General features: G+C 46.7%; 1 protein-coding gene across 2 annotated transcripts in view; it reads left to right on the forward strand.

Moving 5' to 3' along the window:
* Window positions 1–4,068: 4,068 nt before the first annotated feature.
* The window catches only part of LOC116952779 (family with sequence similarity 120 member A), a 46,044-nt gene continuing 22,234 nt past the window's right edge, over window positions 4,069–27,878 (forward strand). For both annotated transcript variants that reach the window (XM_032972405.2, XM_076074459.1), the window contains exon 1: window positions 4,069–5,323. In XM_032972405.2, the coding sequence (XP_032828296.2) occupies window positions 4,712–5,323 (612 nt within the window). In that variant the 5' untranslated portion in view covers window positions 4,069–4,711. The remainder of the gene's footprint in view (window positions 5,324–27,878) is intronic.

Below are 27,878 nucleotides of genomic sequence, written 5' to 3' on the forward strand. Positions count from 1 at the left end.
TCAGATAATGATATTGCCAATAGTCTCACATTTAATATCTATTATGTGTCAACGAAATCGCAATATATTTGTCCTCAATACTGTTTTATGCTGGTGAGACATTGATATAGTTTGGTGGTGGAGATGGCATCTACTTCATATGTGATTTAGGATTTAGAGCAGGTATAGCTTTAATTACTTTGGCAACGATGCATCTATTCATAGCCAATCTTAGGCTAATTATTCATGCATCAAATAGCATGAGAATCATTTTGTGTTATTCCTATATGTTGTACGTGATGCGTTCATATCAGCCCCGAATGGCTGCTACATGAACCACAATAGCAAAACAAGGAAGATAAATCGTACATATGCATGGTTTCTGGAGTGATTTACAAAATTCGCTCTCAGTATTTAATTTGCGATAATTGCATTATGAGATTACTTCACACCTAATGTTATAACCTTGCAATGTCACGTAATGACAAACAAGGTGAATACTTTTAGCACTGGTATTTTATTACCAAGTTTTGGGTGACCCTTAGATCAATTTGGCTGTTATTCTATAAGGTAACTCCTTAATAACATAACTTTATGCCAAAAATATATTTACGTTGGATGTCTACGAGAGTTATCGTGACCCACTCATTAGACAAGATTACTGCTAATGCATTGATCATTTCAACCAATTTAATGTCCGAGAAATAGTTACACCTATTTAATAGTTGCACCTGCCTTGAATAGTGAGTGATAAGACCAATTAGACATCCCTGGCGTCCCAATGTAGCCTTACACCCCGTCACTGCCATTGTACGTTGAGCAGCTGTGGTCCCTTGTGACTAACTTCGGCAGCGCACTTATCTTCAGGACACCAGAGGTGAGAGGTAGCATTTGGCAGTGCGGTAATTTTAGCACCGCAAGTCATGGAACCACCACAACAGGTATATTTTAAGGCAAGGTGCTATTGAAGGCACTTAATGTAGAAGAGGCATCAGAGGAGAATATTAACGTCTAGATCGTAAACATTAACAGCTGCACGGAGTTTTATTATTATGCTTGTTTACCCAGAGGGTTGGTGGCACAGATGCCCACATGAGACCGGTTGATGTGCAGCAGTGAATGGGGTTATGCAACATCGCAGGACCAAGGGGGATGGCGATGGCATTGGGAGGCCTTTCATCCAGCAGTGGATAATAACACTAACAGACTTTCATTCACTAGGTGAGAACCCATCGAGATGACAGGTCTCTTACAAGGGTTCATAACTAAAGCGAGTGAGAGAACACGAGCACATGTGTAGTGTGTTCTAATCAGGCGCACACCAAGACTGAGGGACAACACGTTTTATTCTCTAACACAAACAACACTGATTTAAAGCTTTCGTGACTGCAGGAATTCATATTCTTGGTTCTTTCGGTAAAGTCATGTAGAAGGGAAACAATAAAATAATAAATAAATATTTCGCTATAAAATTCTCACGACGTTCCGACTGCAACACAAGCAATCATCATCAGGTGTGAAAACCACAGCAAGACATTTTTTTCAAATTTTCTGTGGTTTTCACACCTGATGATGATTGCTTGTGTTGCAGTCGGAACGTCGTGAGAATTTTATTGTTTTATATTTATTTATTCTTTTATTGTTTCCCTTCTACGTGACTTTACCGAAAGAACCAAGAATACAACCAACACTATTCAACGTTCCAAGGTTAACTATGTACATTCTTAGCGACTATGTACATTACAGGTTAACTACGTAAGGCAGTGGCCACCGTTCCTAACCACCTAACCACTTGAACGGATTCCATATATGATTGAACCAGAACTGCTGACACGCCGTCGTGTCGTCGCTTACTGAAGAGCGAAGATCGGAGAAGACGACTTCTTTGCCGGGTTGATCAGCCACGCTCCCTCTCGGTGCTCGGCTTTTATCTCCTGTGGGGTGACCGGGTTCCGCCCCTGGTCACGCCCCCGGTCACGCCCCCCTTCTCGATCCTTCGCGAAGAGTCTGGGTCCACATCACGTGGCCCGCTCACCCCCTTCTGGGGACCCCCCCGTGCCCCCTCGCCCGGTCACGTGCTCTCGCGGGTTCGCCCAGACTCATGTCCTGACCCGACCTCCGTGACATCTGGAACCTGTCCTCTTGTGAGCCCTTGTGTATAGTACACACGCTGTCGCCATAGAACGGCCCATTTATGTCGTTACACATGCACAGCCAATTTTTCAATCCACTGCTTGGAAGAGGGCCTCCCCATACCGTATGGGTCGTGAAGGTGATTTGTCCATATTTAACGCTGGCCCGTGTGGTTTGGTTAAGGTGGGCCAGGCACGAAACTGGATTTACTGCACTGCCCCTTTGCTGTCCCCCAATAATAACAATGCAATGTTACACGTACAGTCCAATATGTGAAACATAAATGGCCGTGACTGTTAAGGCACGGCGCCAAGCTCATTATCGCTGGAAAGCCGGGGCGAAAGAAGCGGGGCGGGTGGTTTTTAAGTGTCTCAAAGTAGGACGTGTAGATTGGATGCTGCGATTGTGGAATAAGATCGCGTTCCAGACGGCGGAGGGCTGCCACAGAGAGACAACGCATGGAAGTGATGGTCCCTGCTTCTTGCTGTAATGCCTTATAGTGCCTGTTTTTATTATGCGTTGGTGGTTGCCCATCAAAGCACTCATCCATGATGAGCACATTCCAGGTAATTTTGTCATCCGGCAGAACACAACAATATTAAAAACAAATGATTAAAGCGTGTATAACATGGTACAATGTAAACACATGTCGACACACATGATTATGGTGAAAAGTGGGAACATTTGTGCCTTACAGCAAGAAGTTGGTTTTATTTCTGACCGGGGCTCCTTTACGATGTGGTATTTGAATGTTCTTCCGCTGTTCTGCATGGGCTTCTCTGGGTTCTCTGATTTCCTCCTATAGCCGAAACCACCCTATCCATACTATGAATGTAACTCGTATTGGCCAAGCTGTTAATGCAGAACCACTACCTGCAAATGACACATTTTGGGATTACACGTTTGCATAATTGACCCCCTACTGCAAAAAACTGGCACGACCTTGATTTTTTTCTTGAGAATCGGTGAGCGTTTCGTGTGAAAACAAGCCCAATATTATTCATATTCATACTATAATAAGTGTTATAGGCTATTGCCGGGCTACGTAGTTGAAAGCAGAGGGCTGTGTAGAAAACAAACCTTATTGTGCTGTACTTCTTTAACTTGCACTGAACATCTTGAAGTATGGTCACATAACTCCCACAACCCCCAGCAGTGGATTGACAAAGAGAGGCTTGCAGATGGTACATTTGGGCATGGGCTTGGACAATTATGGAGTTCAGTGACCAATACTTGCAAATAATGGGTCCTCAAAAGTACAAGTAAAGCTTTGTACGTTAACTTTAAAGTTGTTCAGTGCATCGCATAAAATAACATTTCCAGTGTCAAACGTGTATGCGATCTGCCGCAAGCATTGCACGCGCGTTCTAAATCTCAATTTTTACTATTTCCCATCTCACGAACTTGACCCGTGAGACCTACGGCCGTGACGTCGCCGCACGTTTAACGGGGGGGGGCGGGGCAGCGACTCCATTGGCAAAACGTGGCCGGCCGCACTCCCCCACAGCCGAGCAGCCTGCCCATGTTGGTTAAGGGGTTGGCGGCGGCGGCGGTGGTGGTCGGGGCATGATGGGGATGGGGGGGGGTTTCGTTTACAACCCGCACGGTGATGGCGTCGGCGATGCCACAACGCCCATTGACAACCTCGTGCCTCCACCCACCACCACCACTCCATTGAAATCGAATGGCGTGGTGGTGGTGGTGGGGGGTAAAGCTGTCCCCTACGTAAGATGGCCGCCGGCTTCCGATGTCACGTGAGGTGAGAGACGCGACCCTCTTGTACGTCTTAGCTGGTGGGAAAAAAAACCGCAATCGCGTTCGTCTTTGTGGTGTTGCTGTTGTTGCTGCGCGCGTGCTACCCCAACACTAGAATCTGGACAAATAATAATTAATAATTTTAAATAAATATTCACTTCTTTGAGGTACCGCCTCTCGTCTTCCTCCCCCTCCTCCCGGGGGTGGGTGGGGGGTGGAGGCCCGCGTGCGCGCATGCGCAGTTCGCACCTTCTGGGGGAAAATGGCGATGTGAGCAGCAAGCACATGGCGGTCGAGCGATGTGGCTAATTCACCCGCGCGTAACTTCAACCAACATGAGCCAAATTTAAACGCGACGCAGGATAATGTTTTAATGTTTTTATCATTGGTCACTAAATGGTTGGTTTTTTTTTGGGGTCGCGGCCCGTTCGCTTGTTTTCATGCATATCGGCAAGAGGACATGTGTACTGTACTTAAATAAATAAAATATAATGCTCATACTGTACTCGCATAATACATAACCAATAACGGTTATTATAACCATAGCGCTACGATTAAAGGTCATTGCTGCAGTCGTCTTATGATTCTATTAACCCGAGGATATACCAGAGCCGGTTAAGTCAATTAACAGCACTGAACAGCACCCGTCAGTTCACATTAATAGCCCACCATTGGACGTAAAAAGAAGCCGAACATTTCAAACGTTTATTATAATTGCATTTAATTAATTGCAACTAAATTGAGCGGTACTGTGCTCGGCGGCGCTGTGTGGTGCTGCTTTACACATACGTGGTGGCAGCGCCCAGACAACAAGGCTGACGACGTTGGCCGCACATTGACCGCAATGGGCATTCAAGGGCTACAAGATTACATAGAGAAGCATTGCCCGGGAGCCGTGGTACCCGTGGAACTTCAAAGGCTCGCCCGGGGCATCTCTGGCGGGGTTCCAGGAGCACCGGCAGCGGCGGGGGGTGGTGGTGGTGTCCACACCTCGGGTCAACACGGCCGCTCAAGAGGACCATCAGCAGCTCCACCACCACCACTATCGGGCCAGCAGCAACATCACCATCAACAGCAGCAGCACCATCATCAGCAGCCTTCGCCGGGGCCTCTGCGTCTCTTGGTGGATGCAGAGAACTGCCTGGGCCGCCTCTACGGGGGCTTTTTCACCGACTGGGTGAGCGGCGGCCAGTGGAACCAGATGCTGGGCTTCTTGGCGGCGCTGAGCAGGTCTTGCGCGCAGGCCAACATCGAGCTGGTGGTGTTCTTCAGCGGGGCGCTGGAGAAGGGTCGCCTGCCCGAGTGGACCAAGCGGCAGGCGTGCGAGAGGCACACGGCCCAGCAGATCGTGGCCCACGTGCAGAGCAAGGGCACGCCGCCGCCCAAGGTGTGGTTCATCCCGCCCGTGGGCCTGGCGCACTTCATCCGCCTGGCGCTGCTGCGGTTTCGCGTGAAGGTACGGGGCAAGAAGGGTGGGTGGGGAAGATGTGAACGAAGTGGTGACGGGTTCTGAGGAATGGTGGGGGATGGTCAGGGGTTTGGGAGAGGAATAGGGTGGCAAGGCAAGGAGAAGGGGCCAAGTGCCTTGGGTTTTGGAGGAAGGTGGGATGTAAGGTGTTAGATCTGGAAAGTCCATGAAATGGGATGGCGTGGGAATTGAAATGATTTCTGGCTTTGGAAAAATTTGACTTTGTGGAGGGCACGGCGTTGACGAGCATGGCAGTAGAAGGCATGGGAATTGGAGTTGGATTAGAGAGCATTTCATTGGAAGGGAGATACCAGGTATTTTGGGGCATCGGCTTTGTGGGGCAAGACATGGAGAGGGGAGGGGGGCAAGACATGGAGAGGGGAGGGGGGCATGCCATTTGCAGGGCATAGGTAGAGAAAGTTTAAGGAGACATTGGAGAGGACAAGGAGATTGAGATGGAAGACACGAGAGGGCATGGTTTTGAAGAAATTTGGAATAAATATTCCAGGTGTTTTGAGGACATTGGAAGGCGTGTGCATTAATTTCAGGCATGGGAGGGCGTCACATTGGGAGGGCAGGATAATTAAGTTTGCGAGGTATGGGGGGAAAGCATTGGGAAGGGTGGGCATAGGAGGGCATTAGAGGGCATGGACATTAAAATACCAGTCATGGTAGGGCATGGAAAAGGAGATGCAGGGTATGGGATGGCATGCGAATTAGGGGATTAGAGTTTGTGTGCGGCCGTGTTGCGTTTCCATTTGTACGACTGGGCGTTTAGTATTGAATGTTATCTCGTGCTGGTTTTTTTTGTAACCCTTTAGCTTTTAATACAAACCCCAGCCAGCAATGTAACCCAAGGCTCTCTCAGTCTTGACCGTAACTCCACCGTAGACTTACCATATACCCCGTGAAACATAACCATTGACCCGTGTCAGAATTACAACCCACTTGAGCTTCCAGCGAGGGGGTAAATGTTGGTCAAGTTAATATACTTTGTTGGAATTTATCAAGCCTTTTCTCAGAGCAAAAAGTAAGGGACGCCAAGCAAAACACATTTACACGAAGAGTGACTTACACAAAGGAAATGGCGTCAGTGCACGGTCGCAATCGGTTGTAATTTGTGGCCTCCTGACTGTCTCCCGGCGTAGGGAGACGGCGTCTACGTCCTATTAGCTGCGTTCAAGGTTTCTCACGGAGAACCCCCCCCCCTCCGCCAAACCAAAAAAACGGATAAAACGCAAAAGGCCAAAACGCGCAACGTGGCAGCGAGAGAGTGAGACACTGCACGGTATTTATTATTAGGATTCAGCAGACGTGTCCACAAGCTCGTGGTCGGGGGGAGCCAAGCTAAACCGCTCTCGGGCGCTAACGGAGCAGGTGGTTTAGCCCTTGGATGTTGCCCAGCTAAAAGGATCCCCCCCGCCACTTTCTTCACCGTCGACAGTGGAATCATCAGACTCCGGGCCTCAATTCCCACTACGTGGCTAATTCATAAAATTAATGCCGCCGCTCTTTGTAGGGTGGAGTTGGGAGGCGGTGGGGTGGGGGCGGTGGGTTGTAGTTGCCCACAGGATGTGGAGGACATAGAAAACAAAATTGTAATGTTATCTTCATCGCTGCAAAATATCCTTAACGTGTGTTGCACCAGCGCGGGTGGCCATCGAGCTTTCGTGTGACAAGACGGCAACGTCGCTGCGTGTCGGTTCGTTCGTTATTGCAGGAATTCGGTGGCTGGCCCTTTGCCTGAAAGGGGGGCCCACTGAGAACTCCCGGAGAGACGAGGAGAAACCAAAAAAAAATACCGGTAGCAAGAGAGCACGGCGGCAACATGGCCACACGGCCGTGGGGTTGCCGTCGCGTTCATTCGTAAAGCCCTTCGGCGTTGCTGGCCTGCATCGGGGAGAGAAGAAATCGAGGCGTTATGAGAGCGCGCGCGCACAGCTGACATCGCTATTAGAATATAGAAAAAAAAGAACTCAAGCTCAATGGGTCCTCGTCAACATGGCCACGGCCACAGCCACCACAGGGTGTGGAGTTCATTCCCGGCGCTTTTTTTTCTTCCCCCTCTCTCTCTCTCTCCCACACGTCGTCGATAGGGGAGCGTGTGTCCGAGTGCGGGCGCAAATTGCGCGGCGCCTAAGCAAGAGGCACATTAAGAAAGGCGGGCGTAAAATATATATATTTACTTGCGTGTGTGTGGTGTGCTTGTCATAAAAAAAATACAGGTGGCGGAGCATTATATTCGAGCCAGAGTCCGCAAAGTTGCATAGTCGTGCTCATGTGAGTCTGACCGTGTGTTCGTGTGTGTATGGTAATCTTGTGAGTGCAGCTGGGTATATTTCTGTTGTGCGGTGTGTGTGTGCGTGCGCGCGTATGTGCATCGTCTGTTCCACTCTTTTTAGTGTGTGATTGCCATGCTCACTAAGAGCCATTCCACTGTACAGAGAGTTGGCGGTAAGTGCCGTCAGCGAGCATCTATTTCAGTTCAGCATCGCACACAAAATGGGTCAACTGGGCAGGCTGTATGTTCTCAGTTCTGATGTTCATGACCACACCACACAGCCACACCAGGTAATCAAGATAGGCTGCGCTACCCTAGGGCAGGTCCGTGTACTTTGTGCGTGTCCATTCCCTTAATGTGCCAAGGATTCAAAGCTCGGTCGTGCGGGGATTGTGGTGCATTGTGCCGACCACATTGCCACACATGCACACCACGTGCACAAACGAAACGGCTTCACATGCCCCCATAAGTGGCAAGTGACAAAACCACAGTCGTGCCAACCTCGGGTGAATTTTAACGGCATGAGCGTTGGCAAAGGTTTCACTGACAGATAATCACAGAACATAACCCGGTTTCACAGTTCATCCTGCAGTCGAGGGTGACTGGCATATGTGGCACTGCGCTGACACGCATGTACACGCACACAAACATACGTGCAGTGTACAGACGCGCGTTGTGCAAGGGTCATTTGGTGTTCCGTGTTGAATCGCTGTGGGTAGAGCTGAAGGACAGCTGGGGCGGTGGGTGGTGGGCGATGATGGTGTTGGGGGCCCTGCTCGCTCGCCTGACATGTAGGTGGGGGCAGAGGGGTGAGGAGGGTGGTGGTGGGAGCTGGGGGAGAGACAACTGGAGGTGGCCCATGCGAACGAAACGGCTTCACATGATCCTCCCGCTGGGTCCAAGGTTTGCTGTCCCCACTTGACCGTTGGTTTGATAGCGGGGTGGCATTCTATTTTTACTTTAATAATTACTGGCGGCAAGCAGTGGTTGGTGTTTGCAATCTGGGTTTAATTCCTGGTCATGGCTAACAGTGGTGAGTTATATGTTCGTACCGGTCATGGGCCCCTCCTTCACCAACCCACTTTGACCAGCGTAGTGATATATATCAGAATCAGAATATTTATCCCGCAGGAATCCGATGAGCTGTAAACCTCTTTTTCACAGATGTCCAGCAGGGGGCAGGGCCCAATGTTACAACAAACAATACAAAAACACAATAGGAAATAAAAGTATAGGAAAAGTAAACAAATCACTTAAAAAAATACAAATATAGTCGAACAAGCCTCATGCCAGACACGGTGTGAAGCAGACTTTAAATCCAGCGGTGTGTTTGCAAAGGGCTGTAAATTATTGTACGTTTGTTAATGGTATTCATTCCAGTACAGTGTATGTGTACCCACATAATTATTTGCTTGGCTGCCGACCGCCGTCCAGCTCACCGACCTGTCTACATGTCTACTTACCACCTCCTTCCCTCTTACCCGCCTACTTACAACCCACGTACTTGGGTTATTTAACAACAATAATTGCCGAACTGGTAATCGTTTTCAGAATTATTTCCTGATTCAGGAGTTCATTTTGGGTAATTTATCAAGGGGGTGGGGGGGGGGAATCTTCCTGAAAATCCAGGAATGTTGCTATTTTTTCCAAGATGGCCACCAATTTTACCCCACGAATGTCCATTGTATACAATGGCACTTATTGATTTATCTTCGTGCCTGTGACGTTTTGACCGTGCTCAAATTAATTCTGCTTTCTACGGACACTCTTTGTAGTGTTTTACGATGCAATTAAAGTAAAATAAATGTCGCGTGGGATTGTCAAACACCCTTTTGTGATATTGAGTAAACGCTGAATCTGAAGCACACCCCCTTGGGAGAAAGTCCAAGTGAGCTTATGTCTGAAGGGTGCTTTTAATCGGGGTAGCTCAGTTGGTAACATTTGCGCCTCACAACAAGAAGAAGCTAGGTACGATACCCAACTCTGGTGCCTTTTCTGTGTGGCGTTTGTTACCGCTCCTGTTCTGCATGGGTCTCCTCCGGGTTCTACAGTTCTCTCCCATAGGTAAAAAACATTGCTTACTAGTCTTGGCCGAAATATCCTAATGGTGGAAAATTACCTTGAAATAAATGAGAATTATACAATACCACCTCCGACTGCAAAAATTGGTCATGACCTTACTGTAAAAATCTTGAGTATTAAGGCTTTCCTGGGGAAACAAGCATACTAATAATTCAAAGTGACATTGGGAGAAACTGTTATTAGCAACCAAACGATCTGCCTACAAATGCCCCCCTTATACCAATGAAGAGGCAGACACTTGCATTTTTGTACATGCCAGACATGCAGCAAGAAGGCATCAAGCTTCGCAGGATATGCCAAAGACACAGATGTGTGTAGTCCTGGCTAGATCTGTTCTGCCGTCTCGGTGGTGAGATGTTAATGATCTCGCCTGGTATACAGGAGGTTGTGGGTTCGATCCTGATCCTGACACCTGCTGTATATTTGGGGTTTGCATGTTTCTCTCTCCCTGTAGTCGTGTGAATTTTCCCCTCCACATTTAGAAACATGCGTTTAGGGGATTTGGCTGCTCTGAATTTCCACGTGATAAGCCGCTTCGTTGAGCTATCATTTGTGATAGCCGGGTCACTTGTGAAAAAGGAGGTATATAGCTCAGTGGGCCTTTTGTGGTTAAATAAAAAAATAGTTTGATATATTTTTTTGTTTCGTCTCTGAAGGAGGTTGGCCTTCAGAAAATGTGGATTGCCTTTTTGGTCAAGGAAAGATTTCCTGATGGATTATAATACATGACAGTCTCAACGGTAACCCCTCATGAAACCCAAGTGGAATCCCATGTTTCATGTGTCTTCAGTGGTTGTGACGTGACCGCCTTGCATGTCAAAGGCAAGGTAAATGTGCACGGCAAGGCACACGTGTCGTCGTAGTGCGCTGCCGCTGTGGTCTCACTTTCACAGCACTTTGTAGCTTTGCGTGCTAGGGCTAGCTTGGGACACTAATCCTCGACTGCCATACTAGACCCCCTAGTAATGTAGAACAGAGCACGGTGATAGTTGCATTATGCCTGGTGAATATCTGTAACGAAGCTTTCCCACTGTATAGCTGATGCCGAGCTGATTGTGCTCGTTTACATAAGCACATCCTGCTCACATTTCAGAGGAGGAACATGCGAGGCGTTATAATGAAATTTGTTGAATCATTACCGACAAAAATAAAAATAGATCAGAGTAAACACTTAAATCGTATGCGTTTACAGACATGAAGGTGACTCGGTGCGTTTGTATTATTTGGTGCTAAAATGGATATGAGCGGAGAAGAATGGGAGCCATGTTGACATTTTCGATGGCCGTTTCTTCTTGCTAATGAGCCCTTTGGCAATAATCTACCCACCCTGCTCACCTACCACACATTCGGACACATATCAACACAGCTACCCACATTACCACTCCTGCCTACCCACCCATGTCCACATAGCCAACCACACATCCATCCACCTTAACCTACCCACCCACCTACATACTAACTTACCCACTTACCACATATCCACCCTCCCACACTCGGCCACCTACCCACACACACATGCATACAACACACACCTACCCACTTATAAACTTAGCTAAGCCACCCACCTATCCATAGACACCAACTAGTCCACATTCTCACCAACTTAACCGCTTAACCCTACCACCCATTCTACTATTCACATATTCACCTACCCACCAGAACACCCCACCCACCAGAACATCCCACCCATCTTGTGCCTCCCCCTATGGTAAACCCTGTAGCGAAGCGAGTGTGAAGTTGGCAAACCCGTGTGCACCATTCGCGTGTGCGTCCGTCCACGGTACAGGCAGTGGCTCCGGTTCGGCTTGTGGCTCTGATTAAAAGATGCACTGGAACAATTAAGCCGAGCTGCTGAGCACGTGGGCATCATGGGGGGGGGGGCGTTTCGGATTACGGTTGGGCGATTTTTGTTTAATTCCGTTTTTCTCTCTCGGTTTGCTCTTTCCCACAAGTTCCAGCGGGCCCGGGGTTTGATGTGGTCGCAGCAAAATCCCCAAGCAAGGAAAATAAGATGAGCTCGCAGTGTGGGTTTGGACAGCAAGTGTAAAACTAGTCGGGAATTGCACGCCACTTCATTGTCATCGTTGTCGTCAGCCGTGTTCAGTCTCCATCTTCATGAAGGCATTTTTATAACGGCTATTTCTCACCGCATGTGGCTCCACGTGGGACAGTTTCACACTTTGATCGCATTGGTAGTGTGCAGTTTTGAAGCTTGTCAACCTTAAAACTATGGGATCCTTTCGCCAGTATCAAGATATTGACTGGTGAAAACGTTTTGGTCAACCACTTTTTGGGGAAGAGTTGGTGATTTTAGAAAATGAAAATGTAAGCCGTGATGTTAATTGGGAATATATTTTTTTTGGGCGAGGCCTCGTAACGGTCTGGTCACTTCTGCATCGTTAGACCCCCCCCCCCGCTGCCACAGCCAAATAAGTAAAATTGTCGCGTGTGCAAGCGTCTAACGTGCAAATTTTTCTTATTTCAGTTCTCACTGGTAAGTCAAAGAACAATCCTTCAGTTACGAGACGTTTCGCTTGAAACTACGCCAAACATCTTCAGGACAAGCTACAGAAAGTCGCAGTAAAATCCAGAACAGTCAGAATGGCTTTAGTTTGTACAACCAAAAAATATTTGTTTCATTGTTTTTAAGCTGAGAGATCATTTGGGCAACTTGGTTGCATGCTGACATCTGCAACCAGTTTTCAGTAGCCCAACTGGTTGCGCATAGTGGAGACTGGCGGACTCTGCTTTGAAACAATCTGTTCGGCTCTTTGGTTGTGCAAATAATTGTTCAGGTGTCTAGCCCGCTTTGGATGAATATGCTGTTTTGAGTTTAACACGTAGGCTTTTGCGACCGGTATTCATAACGACACATTTATATTTACACGATATAACCCAAAAAAAACCTTTATTATGAGTGATGTTTTGAACTATTAGCCAACGAGAAGGGGCTTCCGTTGTTGCTCAGAAGATCACTTTGATGTCGCTATATCCATTGGGAATTTCCACCGCAGGACTCGTTGGGACAGGGGCCCAGTTGGAAATGAATTAATCAACCACACCCCCGTGGATTGCCCACAAAAGCGGTGGTGGGGTGCAGCCTTACTAGGCGAGGGGTCATTGGCCAGCAACCAGCGGGGGACGGCGTCTTGAGTTGACCCGGAATTGTGTTTGATTAAGTGACCTTGGGGACCCAGCGCACAGCGCCGTGCTGGCCGAGCCGTCTTGGTGGCTTCCGAAGAGTTCACGTAATTTTTCGCGGGCACGGAGCGCCTGCTGTATCTTCACTGATTAGTTTGTTTTTCATATTCTTAGCTCTTTCGGTAAAGTCACGTTGAAGGGAAAACAATAAAATAATACAAATATATATAAAACAATGAAAATTCTCACGACGTTTCGACCATAACACAAACGGTCATCACACGTGATAATTTTTATTGTTTTATATTGTTTTATATATTTTATTGTTTTCCCTTCAACGTGACTTTACCGAAAGAGCTGAGAATATGAATTACTGCAGTCACGAAAGCTTTAAATCAAAATTTGATTAGTTTGTTGTTTTGTATCATATAGCTTGGTGTTGAACGGGGACCGATTTTTATTTGTATTACAGGAAAGGTCTTGGGCCTATAAACATTGGGCAGTTCACCAGCAATTGGTTAATGGAATCCTTATTATGCTTGCTTTGAGGCAATGATGCTGATAAGGTGGATTCTCCAGAAGGCCTTGTGGCTGGTGGGTTGTGTAAGCGATACATTTTTTTCAAGTGGAAAGACAAGTAACGGGAAGGAGGGAGTTATTTATTTAGCTATTAACACCCTCCGCAAACGACGCTGAACGGTTATTTTGTGTTACATCTCGGTGGGGTGGTGGTTGGCTCTCAAAGGCGGCGCCCCCGTGTGCACTCAAGTTATTGAACAGGATCACAAAAATAATAATAGGTTTTTTTCCCCCTTTTTTCTGGCAACAAAACTGAAACCTTTATTTACAGGGAATCATGTTTACATTAACCACAATACCTGCGGTCAGAATGCAAACAAAAAACACACTGATAATGTATGCATTGTCCTTGAAATTGATTGGTCCACACCAGAGACGGCTTTCCTTAGAGCCTAGTGTCATACGGTGTTCGACCAGATGAGGCCAAAAGGGATTTTTTAAAATTATATTTTGGTACTGGCAAAGGGGAGGCCTCATGATGTAAAGGATCACAATCGTACACCAGCGCACGTTGTTCCCGGCTGCGCGTGTGCCTTACGCGCAAGGCTGCCAACTGCTCCGAATTGATGAAGCTCTCTCTCTCTCTGCTCTTTGGATGAACGCTCTGTGCCCCAATTTTTTTTTGGCTACGCTTTGGTGTTGGCACGTGAGTGTTTTTTGCATGTGGCAGGGAAAAACACGTGTGCAGCCCCCCCCCTCCCTGCCCGTTTTGTCAACCCACTGCTGGATGAGGGACGCTCCCTCGTGCCGTATGTATGTACTGTATGTCCAACATCTTTTGCACCGTGCGTAGGCAACCGTGATAATCGGAGGTGCCGTGGTGGCTGTGGGTGGTTCATTTACCATACTTCACCATGCTGGTTAGTGCGGGTTAGTGAAGGCGGGGATCATTAATGTGCGGAGCATAAGAGCAGAGTACATTATATTTGGGTGCACTGTCCACTGCTTACCACTGCGTAGCAGAACACTGCAGCTGCTAATGAATATCTGGCATGCGTGGTGGTCACTCATCCAAGCACTTATCCAGGTTCAAAACCTGCTTGGCTTTTATGATCTGACGAGGTCACATGCAATTCAGGTGATTTGGGCTTGGAAACCAAGAGAGCACCTGGAGAAACACCACGCGGGATGGTTGCGATAGGTGGCGGCGGCTCGGGGATGCCCTTCATCCAGCAGTAGATTGACCACGGCTAATGATGATGAGGATGAGACAGCACTGAGAAACGTGTCGATTGAATGCTGGAACCTCGTGTCGTATCATGATCTCGGCGCAATTCGTCACCCCCGCCTTCAAAGCTCCGTGAGCGTCACAGTCGTGCTGGCCAATCTGACGTGATGCTGTCTTCCTGCGTCAAGGATTGACGACTGTGTAAACCAGCGAGCGAACTCCGGTCATCCTCGCAGCAGCAGCAGCGGCCTTCCATTGGCCATCGAACAAAGACGGTCACCGGATCGTGCTCTTTCAGATTATGCTTGTGCGGCCGTCGAGAACGCTCTTCCTTCCGATATTAGGAATCCACTGGCGCTATGCACTCCTAAATCATCTAGATTGAAAACGAATTTATTTTCAGAACTGCTCTTTGTGTTTAGTTTGCTATCCTTCCCCCCCCCCCGCCACCTCCGATTAGCACGGTTGGCTACGTATGGCGCGAAATAAGTTCAACATGCATACATAATACATGCATCTCCGTCTCTAGCAGAGGTGTTATGAGTATTACTGCACTGTACGCTCAAGTGTATGCAGCTCATAACTCCCATCCCTGCCAATCTTTGGACACTTGCGGCACAGGGCAAATGCGCCTTAGACGCATCACGTTTATTCCTCTGCTTTTTGGCGAGCCCCTCTCGTATCACGCATATTTTGAGGTCCCCATAGAGGAGGAGTATACGAAGCGGGTTTTCACTGTACGTCTGTTGGCATCGGAGCGCGCGCTGTTTTATGTTATGTTTTATGGTGCTTCGCTATTGTTTTTTAGGTGTGTACCCCCCCCCCCACCCTGCCCGCTCCTCCCCACACACTCGCCTATATATCTGTCTCTGCAGCCTGCGGAGATGGTCAGTTGGAGATGCTTCTTCGTGTGCTCGAAATAACGAAAGTTCCGTAAACTGAAAAACAATGCCAGGCCCCCGCCGTCTTGGGGCGGGCCTCCGAATGTTTAAGGGAGTCCTGTTACATCGCCTTACCTTGACTTTTAAGGTCTTGGGGTTTCAATTGATGTCTACAAATCCTAAGTTCATCTTATGTTTGGCCCGGAGCAACTTATTGCTTTTAATCTCACCAGTCGCAACGCTTCATTGTTTTATATTTACATATAATTAACATCCTGTGGTTCAGAAGTCGCATCCAGTTTAACCTATACAATCATACTCTAAACGACAGTTCAAGTCAAGTTTAAGTTTATTTGTTTAACCAAGTAAGAGCTCAAGAGACCAGTAGAGTCTTAATTTACAAGAATGACCTGCTATGTGTGGAGTGGTGTGCCTCATTCAATCAGTCGTGCAATATATCCAGAAACACGATGCGGTGATTGATTGTAAGTTCGATTGTCACATTTAATTTATCACGTGGTTTGCTTCTAAAAATACAATCTGTGTTGAAATCTCCAACGAAAAGTGACAGCCTTGAAGCCTAGTGTCATTGCCTCTTCATTTCTCAGCCAAAAACATAAATCCTGGTATGATCACCGCTCTAGAAATGTCTACTTGTCCACCTCCGATTAGAATGGTTGGCAACGTACGCAAGAAGTTTAACGCACGTCCATACATACAAACCGGCAACCGGTAATATAACCGTATATATATTTTTTATCATGGTTACCGGTAACGCAAATGGATTTTTATTAAAACAAACAGACCTTGGCGTGCCGGCGGGCACGTCCAGTGTGAGCCTTGCACCTCGCCTGTGCCCTGCAGCATGTCATGTGACTGGCCATGCCCTCTCTCTGCGGGCTGTGGCTCTCCAACTGGATCATGCCCCGCTCTCTCCTCATCTCTTACACACATATGCATGTTGAACATTTTTCGCACCGCACGTAGCTAACCGTGCTAATTGGAGGTGGCGGGGGAAGGACAAAAAACTGAACACAAAAAGGAGTTATAAAGAAAAAAAGGAATTCTAAAGAAATGTTTCAATCTAGATTTCAAGAGTGCAGAGCTTGAAGTGGCTTCCTAAGATCGGAAGGAAGAGCGTTCTAGATGGCCGCAGAAGTGCATCTGAAAGCATGCAATGCGGCGACCGTCTTTGTTTAATGGCTATCCAAAAGCCTGAACCCCTTCACTCGCTTGAAGTATTGCATATTAGCCGTTTCATTTATGTCGATTTGTGGTTTTATTTTTCAATGGCGTAGGGTGTGCCACCAACAAACGCGTTGCACTTAATTCTTACTTGGCATTTTTGTTGTGCAAATTTGACAAAAGATTTAACAGTTTGCCGAGCCACAGGCACAAAGGTTATAATGCGCCAACTTAAAGCACAAAGTTGTAATAGGTAAGATGTCACATTTCTTTAGGGCACCATGGTGGCTAGGAGATGTTAACTGCCTTGCCTGGTATACAGGAAGTCGTGAGTTCGATCCCGACCCTGGTGCCTGTATATTTGGAGTTTGCATGTCTCTCTCTCTCATCATCATCACAGTTACTAGGAGATGTTAACTGCCTTGCCCGGTATACAGGAGGTCGTGGGTTCGATCCCGACCCTGGTGCCTGTATATTTGGAGTTTGCATGTCTCTCTCTCTCATCATCATCACAGTGACTAGGAGATGTTAACTGCCTTGCCCGGTATACAGGAGGTCGTGGGTTCGATCCCAACCCTGGTGCCTGTATATTTGGAGTTTGCGTGTTCTCCCCTTGGTTGCGTGGATTTTGTTCTGGGTCCCTCCGGGTTTTCTCTCCAGATTTAGAAACATACGTTTGAGAATATTTGGCTGCTATAAATTTCCACATAAGCCACCATTGAGCTATCATTTGTGGCCAGGTCGCTTCTGCAAAGCAGCTCTATATGCTCAGTGGGGCCTTACCTGGTAAAATAAAAATAGAAGTAAATAGTAATAGTTTCATTGAGAAAGGTAGAAACGTGGGAATTGAGACGATGGGAGGGAATTTCAAAGTCGTGCGGTGTGTCGAAAGAAGAAGCAAAAGTTGAGGCGTTGCAACCTGCAGTGTGGTGTTTGAACACTGTGCGGTTGGCATGAGTCAGTCTGGTAGCGGGCCTTCCATTGAGTAGGTACGCAAAAATCTGTCAACTTGACCCCTCCCCCCCTCCATGTACGCACGAGTACTTTTTACACCCCCCCCCACCTGCGTACGTACGCTGTACGTACAGCGTACGTACGCTGTACGTACGGGGGTGCGTCCAGCGTACGTACGCTGTACGTACGCTGGACGCACCCCCGCCCCCCGAATCCTATAGAATGGCCGATATTTAATCCATGCAGAAACGATCAAGGATTAATAATATTAACGTGTTTAATCAAACACATTGTCCAACGCCGGTTGCATTAAATGATTAAGTTGCGTACCTTTAAAAAGTTTATCACGAGTGTCCGCTAGGTTCAAACGCCGACTGAACCCAGTTTCATCCCGCTTTATTTTCTCCCATAACCGATGAGTTTATTTTTGTTGTTCTTGTTTACTAGCTTGCGGCTTAGCTTTACACACAGCTTTGTACAAACAGTTTTACTTGACCGTGTTATCCATCTTGACTGGTTATTCAAAAGCACGTCTTTTGTGATCTTAAAACACAATTAAAACTCGGTGAACTAGTCTCTATATAAAGTGCGTCGATTGAACATCTGCTGTAACAGTAGCCCGATGTACAGACCAGTGTCAGTACTGAAGTCCGGGGGTCAGCAGCAGCACGAATGGAGAGCAACCGCGGCAGCTAAAATCTTGAGCCAGCGGAAGTCTGCAGTGAGGCCAGATTGAGGGATGTGTGGTCATCCATGGGGCAGGCCGCCAGACAATGTCAGACTCGCTGCTGCGCTGCGTGATAGCTAGCAGTCAGGCGTTCGGTGGCATACAAGTGACACCTCTCCCACAGGACCCACTTCTCCCGGTAGTACTTGTTGTCTGACAGCTGAAGAAACTGAACTGTGGCTCATTTGAAGGCCAATGTAGACAAATTATTATCGAGGTTTGACCCCCCCCCCCCCCCCCCGTTTCCTATGCGTACATTGTCAGTAGAGCCTCCATACGCAAACGTACGCATTTGGATTAACCCCCCCTCCATGCGTACGTACTGAATGGATGGCCCCTAGACAGTCCTCAACATTAAATTTTGATTTAAAGCTTTCGTGACTGTTGTTTCTCTTCAACGTGACTTTACCGAAAAAACTAAGAATATAATAGTCCTCAACATCTTCGATGGAGTCAATGAGTGATGTTCTCTCTATTCACTCAACTCCGAAGCATTGTGCTGTTCATGTTTATTCGTGGTCCTGAATCATTGGTGGAGATTCCACATTCCTCTTGGCATGGACCATTGTGCCCATTGTACTACCAGTTACCGTAGCAGTGGTAATAATAGTGCCCTTTAGTTACCCAGCAAACTTTTTTCCACTGATTCTCAATAACTTTTATTTTGTGTCACGCATGGATTTGTTTTCCCAGCACCGTTATTTAACTTTTTCATGTTGGAGGAAGTGGGACTAACCCGAGATAACCCGCACTCACTGGGGTGGGGGTGGTGGGAGTACCACCCGAAGATCCATATGGATGGATTCATTTCTGTCGGCTCCTCTGCTTGCCACCTCGCAGCTCAAAAACGGCAGCACCTGTTGCTCCCATGCAGTATCCCACCCAAGTATAAACCAGCTTTATGTTGGCAAAGTGGTACTCACTTTTATCTACCTCGGAGGGACGATAGGCTGATTATATTATCGTCATGTTCACGTACAGCTGTTTTGTCCGTTTGCTGCTGGATGAAGGCCTCCCCCGCACCGTGCTTGTCATGGGGGCTGTCTGACCATACTTCGCGCTGGTCGCTATGGTTTGGGGATTGTTGAAAGCTCAGTACGTGGGAGCATAGTCCATTTCAACGGTGGATTTTCCCGCGCTGCCGTCTAGCGACGAAATACCGAGACGTGATCTCTTTTTGAAAGCTCTCCGGGTGCCGTGGCGTTTGTAGGTTGGCCTGCTGGGTGGGTGCACTGATAGATTGAAGTAGAGGGGTGAGTCGGGGTGAGAGGGTAATGGTTAGGTGCTACTCAATTCATCGACGCCAGGGGGGTTGATCGTCCCGAGTCGTCGTCTGACCAGCATGTGAGTCGGGCACTGCCTTAGCGCCACCTGGCCGGATGTGTACTTTTTTGTACGTTTTTAATTAGTGCAGTCGGCAACCTATTACCTGGGAGCCAGGCAAGGGTTTTATTTGATTTGTCTGCAATTTTATTTGAGCAACTACGCACATGCACAGCTCCGTTAGGTTGCAATAAACCTGGTTATTAAAGCATCTCCCCGTGTCTACAGCCCCCTACACTGGAGCTCTTTGCATGCCCTCTTCAGAGCCTGCAATCTGTATAATGTGGTACCAGGCACTTAAGTTTAGGTTCATTGGGGAGGTGGGCTAGTAGCTTAGAATTTTGAAGGGGTTATACACCGCTGACATGTTGGGTTTGAATCCAGGCGGTAGCCTGGATTAACATCTGGCCGTCTCGCCATGGTATCGAGATGTTAACTACCTTGCCTTTTATACAGGAGGTCATGGGTTCCATCCTGACCCTGACGCCTGTATATTTGGAATATGCATGTTCCCCGTGGTAGCTTGGGTTCTTCTTCAGGTCCTCCGGTTTTTCCCTTCACATCTAGAAACTTCCACGCGATAAGCCACTTCCGTGAGCTATCATTTGTGGCCAGGTCCCTTCTGAAAAAGAGCTATATAGCTAGGTGAGCCTTACCTGGTATAATAAACATGAACATTGATTAAACTGGGGTTTCAGGTGGAGTGAGTTGATGGTCACCAATGACTGTACAAAACAAACCCCATCACACTAAATTTGATCCGGCATTTAATTTGGCTAAATTCCAGCGGTGAGAATTAATAAGTGGTTGGTTTGGCTGCCATGCGATGAACATGACTCCGGGCGGCAGGGGTGGGGTGTGAACTTGCTGCCCACGATTGTTTGGACCAGAGGTCACTTGAAGAGATCTATGTCATATCTGCTTGTGTGTGGGCCTTTCTCTTGGCACGGAAAGGCTGCACTGCCCTGCGGGAGATCCGAATGGACCCTTTTGTCTCGTGGTGTGACAGCGATATAACAATTGCAATGAAAATGGTGATAAAAGAAGAGACAAAACCCCAAATCGCCGATGCTCTTTGGGAAACATTGTCCTAGAAGGGGGAAGGCTGTTCGCTCTCCCTTGAAGAAAAGGGCATGTTGTCGTGCTAGGCCGGTGATCTTGTTTGCATGAGCGAGCAGTCATTTGGTTCGACTGCGTGAGATTCGATTGGTAAATGTGCCGCTGTCATCGCTTGAGAGTTTCCCCGATTGAAATGCTGGCATCTACGCGCGATGCAATTGGATGTTCACGTATCTTAAGTTTGAACACATTCCTGCGGAGGGAGCTGGTAGGAACGTTGGGTTGCTCGGTCAATGGCCAGGGTCAACGGCGGCGTGGTGTATTCTGCTAATATGCCCGACTGTGAGGGCGGGAACAAGCCCGCTTGAGTAGGTTAAACGTTGAGTTTTATAAGGGCACCACGGGGTGACCAGCCCCTTCCCACCCAGCCCCACCCCTCCCACCCCCCACCCAGCCCCACCCTCCCCACCCAGCCCCTCCCCACCCTCCCCACCCAACCCCTCCCCACCCTCCCCTCCCCACCCAGCCCCACCCTACCCACCCAGCCCCACTCTCCCCACCCAGCCCCTCCCTCCCCACCCAGCCCCTCCCCACCCTCCCCTCTCCACCCAGCCCCACCCCTCCCATTTTTGGATGTAGGACGGACGGACACAATAATCCCCTGTGGGCTGGTGGTGTCACCAGGAGGTTCCTACCAGTATAATGCTGGCCCAATATTCAGTCATCGTACACAGAAAGAATGTTTCTGTAGATTTTATACAGTCGGGACGAGGTACCATGGGAGATGATACCTCCAACGGGCGACGTGTGATATCAATTCACTCACCGCGAGGGTGGCACTTCTCCAATCTCTCCAATCAATGGTTTGGCCAATATTCAGTCATCGTACACAGAAAGAATGTTTCTGTAGATTTTATACAGTCGGGACGAGGTACCATGGGAGATGATACCTCCAACGGGCGACGTGTGATATCAATTCACTCACCGCGAGGGTGGCACTTCTCCAATCTCTCCAATCAATGGTTTGGCCACATTATTTTTTTATACACAACCGCTATATCTTCTTGGTTCTTTTGGTAAAGTCACGTAGAATGGGAATAAAATAAGACAATAAAATTCTCACGACGTTTCGGCCACAACACAAGTGGCCTTCTTCAGGTGAAGAGACAGGTCTGTCCGGAAGACAGAGCTTGAATCAACGCTGTCATGCAAGGACCGCGTCTATTAAGCTGTGTGGGCGGCGTTAAAATATGAATTTGCATGTTACCAGCATCACCTCCGGAGAGGAGGAGGGAGGGGGCTGGGAACACAGGCAAAGAGGAAAAAAGAAAAGGGGCAGGTGCAACAGCCAAGGTGCGCTGTTGTGTCCAGAGTTGCCTTATGACTATGCTGTAAACTGGACTACTATATAATACAATATTATACCTTCCAATCTAAGCTACATGGTATAACATCATATCATAGACAAATTCCACCTTTGAATTATACAATGCGTTACTTTACACTACCCTATACTTTAGATTATAAACTATTAGACTTGTGATATTACACTGTCTTATTCTATGAACCCAACTATATACCACACTGATGTATATTCATTATGCAATTACGATGCTATATATTGCCTTATGAGTTTTGTTAAACATTGCAATGTTATACTATTAATTATTATACTACATGTTATAAACCATACCATTGACCGTGGTGTGAGAAGTATTAAGAGGCAGTGCCAGCGAAAGGGCTGCGGTCTGAAAGTCACCGTAAAATACAATCAATTAAGAACCGAAATGGTTTAAAACATCTTTTCAATGGTTACTAAGCCAGAATCCATCTTCTCGGTTGAAATTGTCTCTGTGCTTGTATATGTGGATGGCCTCATGAACGAATCTCTCATGGTAGCCGGTTGGCTTGCAAAGAACCTCCGTCTTGGAGAAGTCAATGTCATGTGAGCCCACTGAATTATAACAGTGATCTGCCACGGCAGAGGAGTTAGTCCTACCGTGTTTCAAGTCTGCTTTATGTTCACGGATGCGGTCCGAGATATGTCGTTTGGTTTCTCAAATGTAGTTGCTACCACAGAGGCACTTGAGTTTGTAAACGCCCGGGTACTGTATGTCTGGAACCGCATCCTTTACAGATGGAACCAGATCACGGATTTAATGTACTGTGTTAAAACGGACCTGGATCTTGTGTTTATTCAGGATTTTGGAGATCTTTTTTGTGACCCCTGCAATGTAGGGTAAGGTGATGGTTTTGAATGGCTCCTCAAGAGGATCTTTCTTTATGACTGGAGTGATGGCTTTGCGGATTGTGTAGTCTGAGTAACCATTAGCCTTGAGAGCTTGGTGTACGTATTTGAGTTCACTGGCAATGCGATCCTGGTCGGAAATGCATTGGGCTCTATGGTATAGAGTCTTGATGAGGGAGTTCTTCTGGGATGGATGGTGGTGGGAATCTGGTTTCAAGTAAGCATATGTATGGGTAGCTTTCCTGTAGACAGAGTGGCTCATTGAACCATCAGGTCTCCTTTTAATTAAGACATCCAAAAAGGGTAGCTTGCCCTTTTTTTCGACCTCCATGGTAAATCTGATGGCTGGGTGTATGGAATTGATGTGGTTGAGGAATTGGTCTAGAGCAGGTCGGCCATGTGGCCAGATGACAAAGGTGTCATCCACGTACCTCTTCCACAGGGTTGGGCGTAGAGTGGCAGTCTGGATGGCGTCAGTCTCATATTTTTCCATGAACACGTTGGCTACAACTAGAGATGGGGGGGGGCATTGGGGTGCCATCAGTCTGTTTGTAGAAAGTTCCATTCCAGGTGAAGTATGTGTTGATAATTGTTTTTTTACCCTTTTATCTGGCAACAAAACTGACACCTTGTTTACAAGGAGTCATGTTTACATTGACCACAATACCTGCGGTTGGAACGCAAACAAAAAACAACTCTGATAATGTATGCACTGTCCTTGAAATTGATTGGTCCACACCCGAGACAGCTTTCTTTAGAGCCTCGTCTCACATGGTGTTGGACCAGAAGACTCCAAAAGGCGCACAACTCAAAGGCAATGCACCATCATAGTATGAGAGCTCGGGGTAAGCATTTACACCATTGGAAACCTCATTTGCCAGTAACAAAATATGGTAATTGGTTTTTTACCCTTTTATCTGGCAACAAAACTGACACCTTTTTTACAAGGAGTCATGTTTACATTGACCACAATACTTGCGGTCGAAACGCAAACAAAAAACAACAACTCTAATAATGTATGCACTGTCCTTGAAATTGATTGGTCCACACCCGAGACAGCTTTCTTTAGAGCCTCGTCTCACATGGTGTTGGACCAAGGACAGTGCATACATTATCAGAGTTGTTTTTTGTTTGCGTTCCGACCGCAGGTATTGTGGTCAATGTAAACATGACTCCTTGTAAAAAAGGTGTCAGTTTTATTGCCAGATAAAAGGGTAAAAAACCAATTATCATATTTTGTTACTGGCAAATGAGGTTTCCAATGAAGTATGTGTTGGTTAAGCAATGTCTCACAAGGGGGGGGGTACCTCCGTATGCAGTCCTTGATGAACTAAGTCTTTAATGATTGCGATAGTATCAGGTACCGGAACTTTGGTGAACAAGGACACCACATCAAAACTGACAAGCAGGTCGTCTGGGGATAGGGAAATGCCTTTGATTGTCGATACCAGGTGAGTAGAGTTTAGTACCGCAGAGGTGGTTTTTCCAGTGAAAGATCGCAGGATATCAGACAGAAAACGCGCCAGTTTGTAGGTGGGGGGAGTTGATAGTGGAGACGATGGGACGAAGGGGTGTATCTTCTTTGTGTTTCTTTGGAAGGCCATATAATCTTGGTGGTCTGGCCGCAGAAGGTTTCAATGAGAACTGTTTGGTCTGATCAATTAATGCTGTTGAATCAGAGATGATTTTATTTGTTTTGGTAACCAGGCTGTTAGTGGGATCTCATCATATCTTTGCATAGCTGCCATCGTTGAGTAGTAACTAAATTTTGTTGTTATATTCTATTTTGTCCATGATGACAGTGGCATTGCCCTTGTCGGCTGAGAGGATGACAATGTCATCTCTCTTTTATAATTGAGATAATTCAAAGCGCTCATCTTTGCTAATGTTGCTAGGTGGCATCTTAGCGTTTTTGAGGGTTGCAGCGATTTCAGATCTTGCTACGTCTGCAGCGATGTGACCCAGGCCTTTGAGTGCAACGTCGACATGGGCAATTATGTCATTAACTGGTATGTGTCTTGGTGTGACTGCAAAGTTTAGCCCTTTAGCTAAAACGCTATAGTCTGAATTGACCGTAATCTCTCCAAATATGATTCTTTGAGCTGTACGCCTTTTGGCGTCATCTGGTCGAGCACCAATTGGGTCGAGGCTCAAAAGAAAGCCGTCCCTTGGTGTGGACCAATCAGTTTCAAGGACAATGCATATATTATCATAGTATGTTTTTTTATTTTGACTGCAGGTATTGTGGTTAATGCAGACATGAATCCTTGTTAAAAGGTTTCAGTTTTGTTGCCAGAAAAAAGGGGAAAAACCCTATTATATGATTCTTTTTGGTGGCCTCAAACGTCCAAATTTTCAACCTTTTACCATTTTACTTTGAACATTTTGACGTGAAATTTCAAAGAAAGTCATCGGTGGTCGCTTGTCTATGACAATGAGCCACTAACTGGCCTCTCTACCGAATAGTTTGTAAACGCCCTTTTTGTATCTTGGGTACTTGACAGGAGTGGGATTTTGTATGCGGTGACCTGAAGATGGACAATTGGTCCGTCACATTTTCCTGATTGGTCCGATTTAGCACGGTTGGCTATGTACGGTACGAAAGAAGTTAATCATACGTACACACAAAAGGTGAAAATACTTTATCGTAATTATCTTCAAAACCTCAGCAAAAATAATGTATTATCACTTGGCTATGTAATAGAAAGGGCCAATTAGCTAGATGTAAAGTTTTTGTGTCACTGCATTTTAAATGCAAAAAAGGACTTGATTTAGCCTAGCCCTTGCGTGCATGCACAATGTTACATCTCAGTGGACTCTCAACTTATAGTAAATTACACTTCACTAACCAATTAATGCAAACGAGAAACACTTTTTTTCCGGAGGCTTTATAGCCAGTTGTGCACAATTTGTAAGCGTAACAAAACATGTCTTCTACATTTCGATTTAAAGCTTTCGTGACTGCAGGGATTCATCTTCTTGGTTCTTTCGGTAAAGTCACGTAGAAGGGAAATAATAATAAAAATATGTTATCGCGTTTATTATTTTATTATTTCCCTTCCTCGTGACTTAAAAAGTATTATATTATGTTTTATTATTTTATTATTTCCCTTCTACGTGACTTTACCGAAAGAACCAAGAAGATGTCTTCTACAATTGAACTCGCCACGAGAGTGCATTTTTAGCAAGCCTTTCATTTGAAAACGTTACATTAAAGACATGGGAATTTCGGGAAAGACAACTGAAGATGTAAATGCATACCGTAATGCAGAATCCTATCTTGGTCATTCGACATTAAGTTGCCTTCAATTTAAAAGCGTTGTAATTTTCTATGCATTTGCGTGGCTAATATTGTGTTTCCAGTGCGTCTTGGCTCAGGACACATGATTGTGCCCATTTTGTTGTACCCCATTGTCTTGTGAAACCAGACCCTAATTAAATGAGCCCTAATTAGTTTGATATTTTTCATCTTTTTTTCCATTGACTGCACACAGTAATAGGTAAATTCCAGCTCTGACAATTCACATTTTTGATTTGACTGTTGTGCGTTGAACCTCTCCCTCCTTGGGAAGAGTGGGTGTGTAAAAATGTCTCAACTAAACCTTGTATTTCACCAGGTAGGGCCCATTGCGCTATATAGTTTTTTTTTCAGAAGCAACCTAGCCACAAATTATAGCTCAATGAATTGGTTCGTCATGTGGAAATGTATAGCAGCCAATTACTCTTAGACGCATGTTTATAAATGTGGAGGGAAAAACCGGAGGACCCGGAGATAAATTCACACAACCACAGGGTGAGAGGCATGCAAACTCCAAATATACAGAGATCAAGGTCGGGATCGAACCCACGACCTCCTGTATACCAGGCGAGGTCGTTGACATCTCGCCACTTGTATGAACCTCGAAAGAAGTTCTTTGAAGTCTGCTTCTGCGGGCTGGTCTGTAATTCCCACCCACGGCGTGACGCTTTGCACTCTTTTGAGTGTTCCCGTTATGCTGCTGATTTAACAATCTACATTTGAGGCTTTCGTGACTGCAGCAATCCATACTCTTTGGTTCTTTCGGTAAAGTCACGTGACTTTACCGAAAGAACCAAAGAGTACTGATGTAGCAATTTTACGTAAAATTTCTGAAAATTACCAAACTGTTATGTCCATTGGCCTTCATCCAGCAGCAGCTTGGGAATACATATGGTGGTTGGTGAGGGCATGTGTGTGTGCGAGTGCTTGTGCCAGTTCAGGGCTGTGTCGGTGGTGATCCGACACAGCCAACTAGTAAGGGTTATCACGTAAACAGAACGTGGCCAATTCGTCATTAGTACAGCACACCGGTGTGTTGGAGAGCCAAGCCACAACATTTCCAATCTGAGTACGATGTTTCGCCAGTAATTACAACTAGCTTCATCAGGCGACAGCCAGATTTGTGGAGAAGTCCTCCTGTTTTGTTCCTTATATAGAGGCTTAGCTATGACCACACTTCTGCACTCTTGCGAAAAGTGGGCGAGGGGGATTAATGAGCGAACGTACATTATGCACGCGCATGTTTACGTGACAACCCTTACTAGTTGGCTGTGTCGGGTAATGGCGGGTTTTAACGACACATTCACGCGATCTAACACAAAAAAAAACCTCTTATGGATGATATTGGTCGCGAAAGCCTACGTGTTAAACCAGTTCAGGGCTCTTGGCAGATTTCCCAGGCGAAATGTGTGGATGTGCTTCCCCCCCCCCCCTCAAAACCCCCCTTCTCCGTGACCACGGAGTCGTTCGTCCCGAGTGCGATCCTCTGTGGCAATGGGTAACAGTCTGCGCGATCCTCTCGGATGGCTCGTCTGGGAGAGAAGGAAGAGGTGGAGAGAGAAAGAGGAGAGTGGAGGGAAAGAGCCAGCCAAAAATAATGATAGGGAAAAAAAAACC

Source organism: Petromyzon marinus, chromosome 48 (assembly GCF_048934315.1).
Source record: "Petromyzon marinus isolate PM22_M1 ecotype Great Lakes invasive population chromosome 48, UKy_Petmar_22M1.pri1.0, whole genome shotgun sequence".
NCBI lineage: Eukaryota > Metazoa > Chordata > Hyperoartia > Petromyzontiformes > Petromyzontidae > Petromyzon > Petromyzon marinus.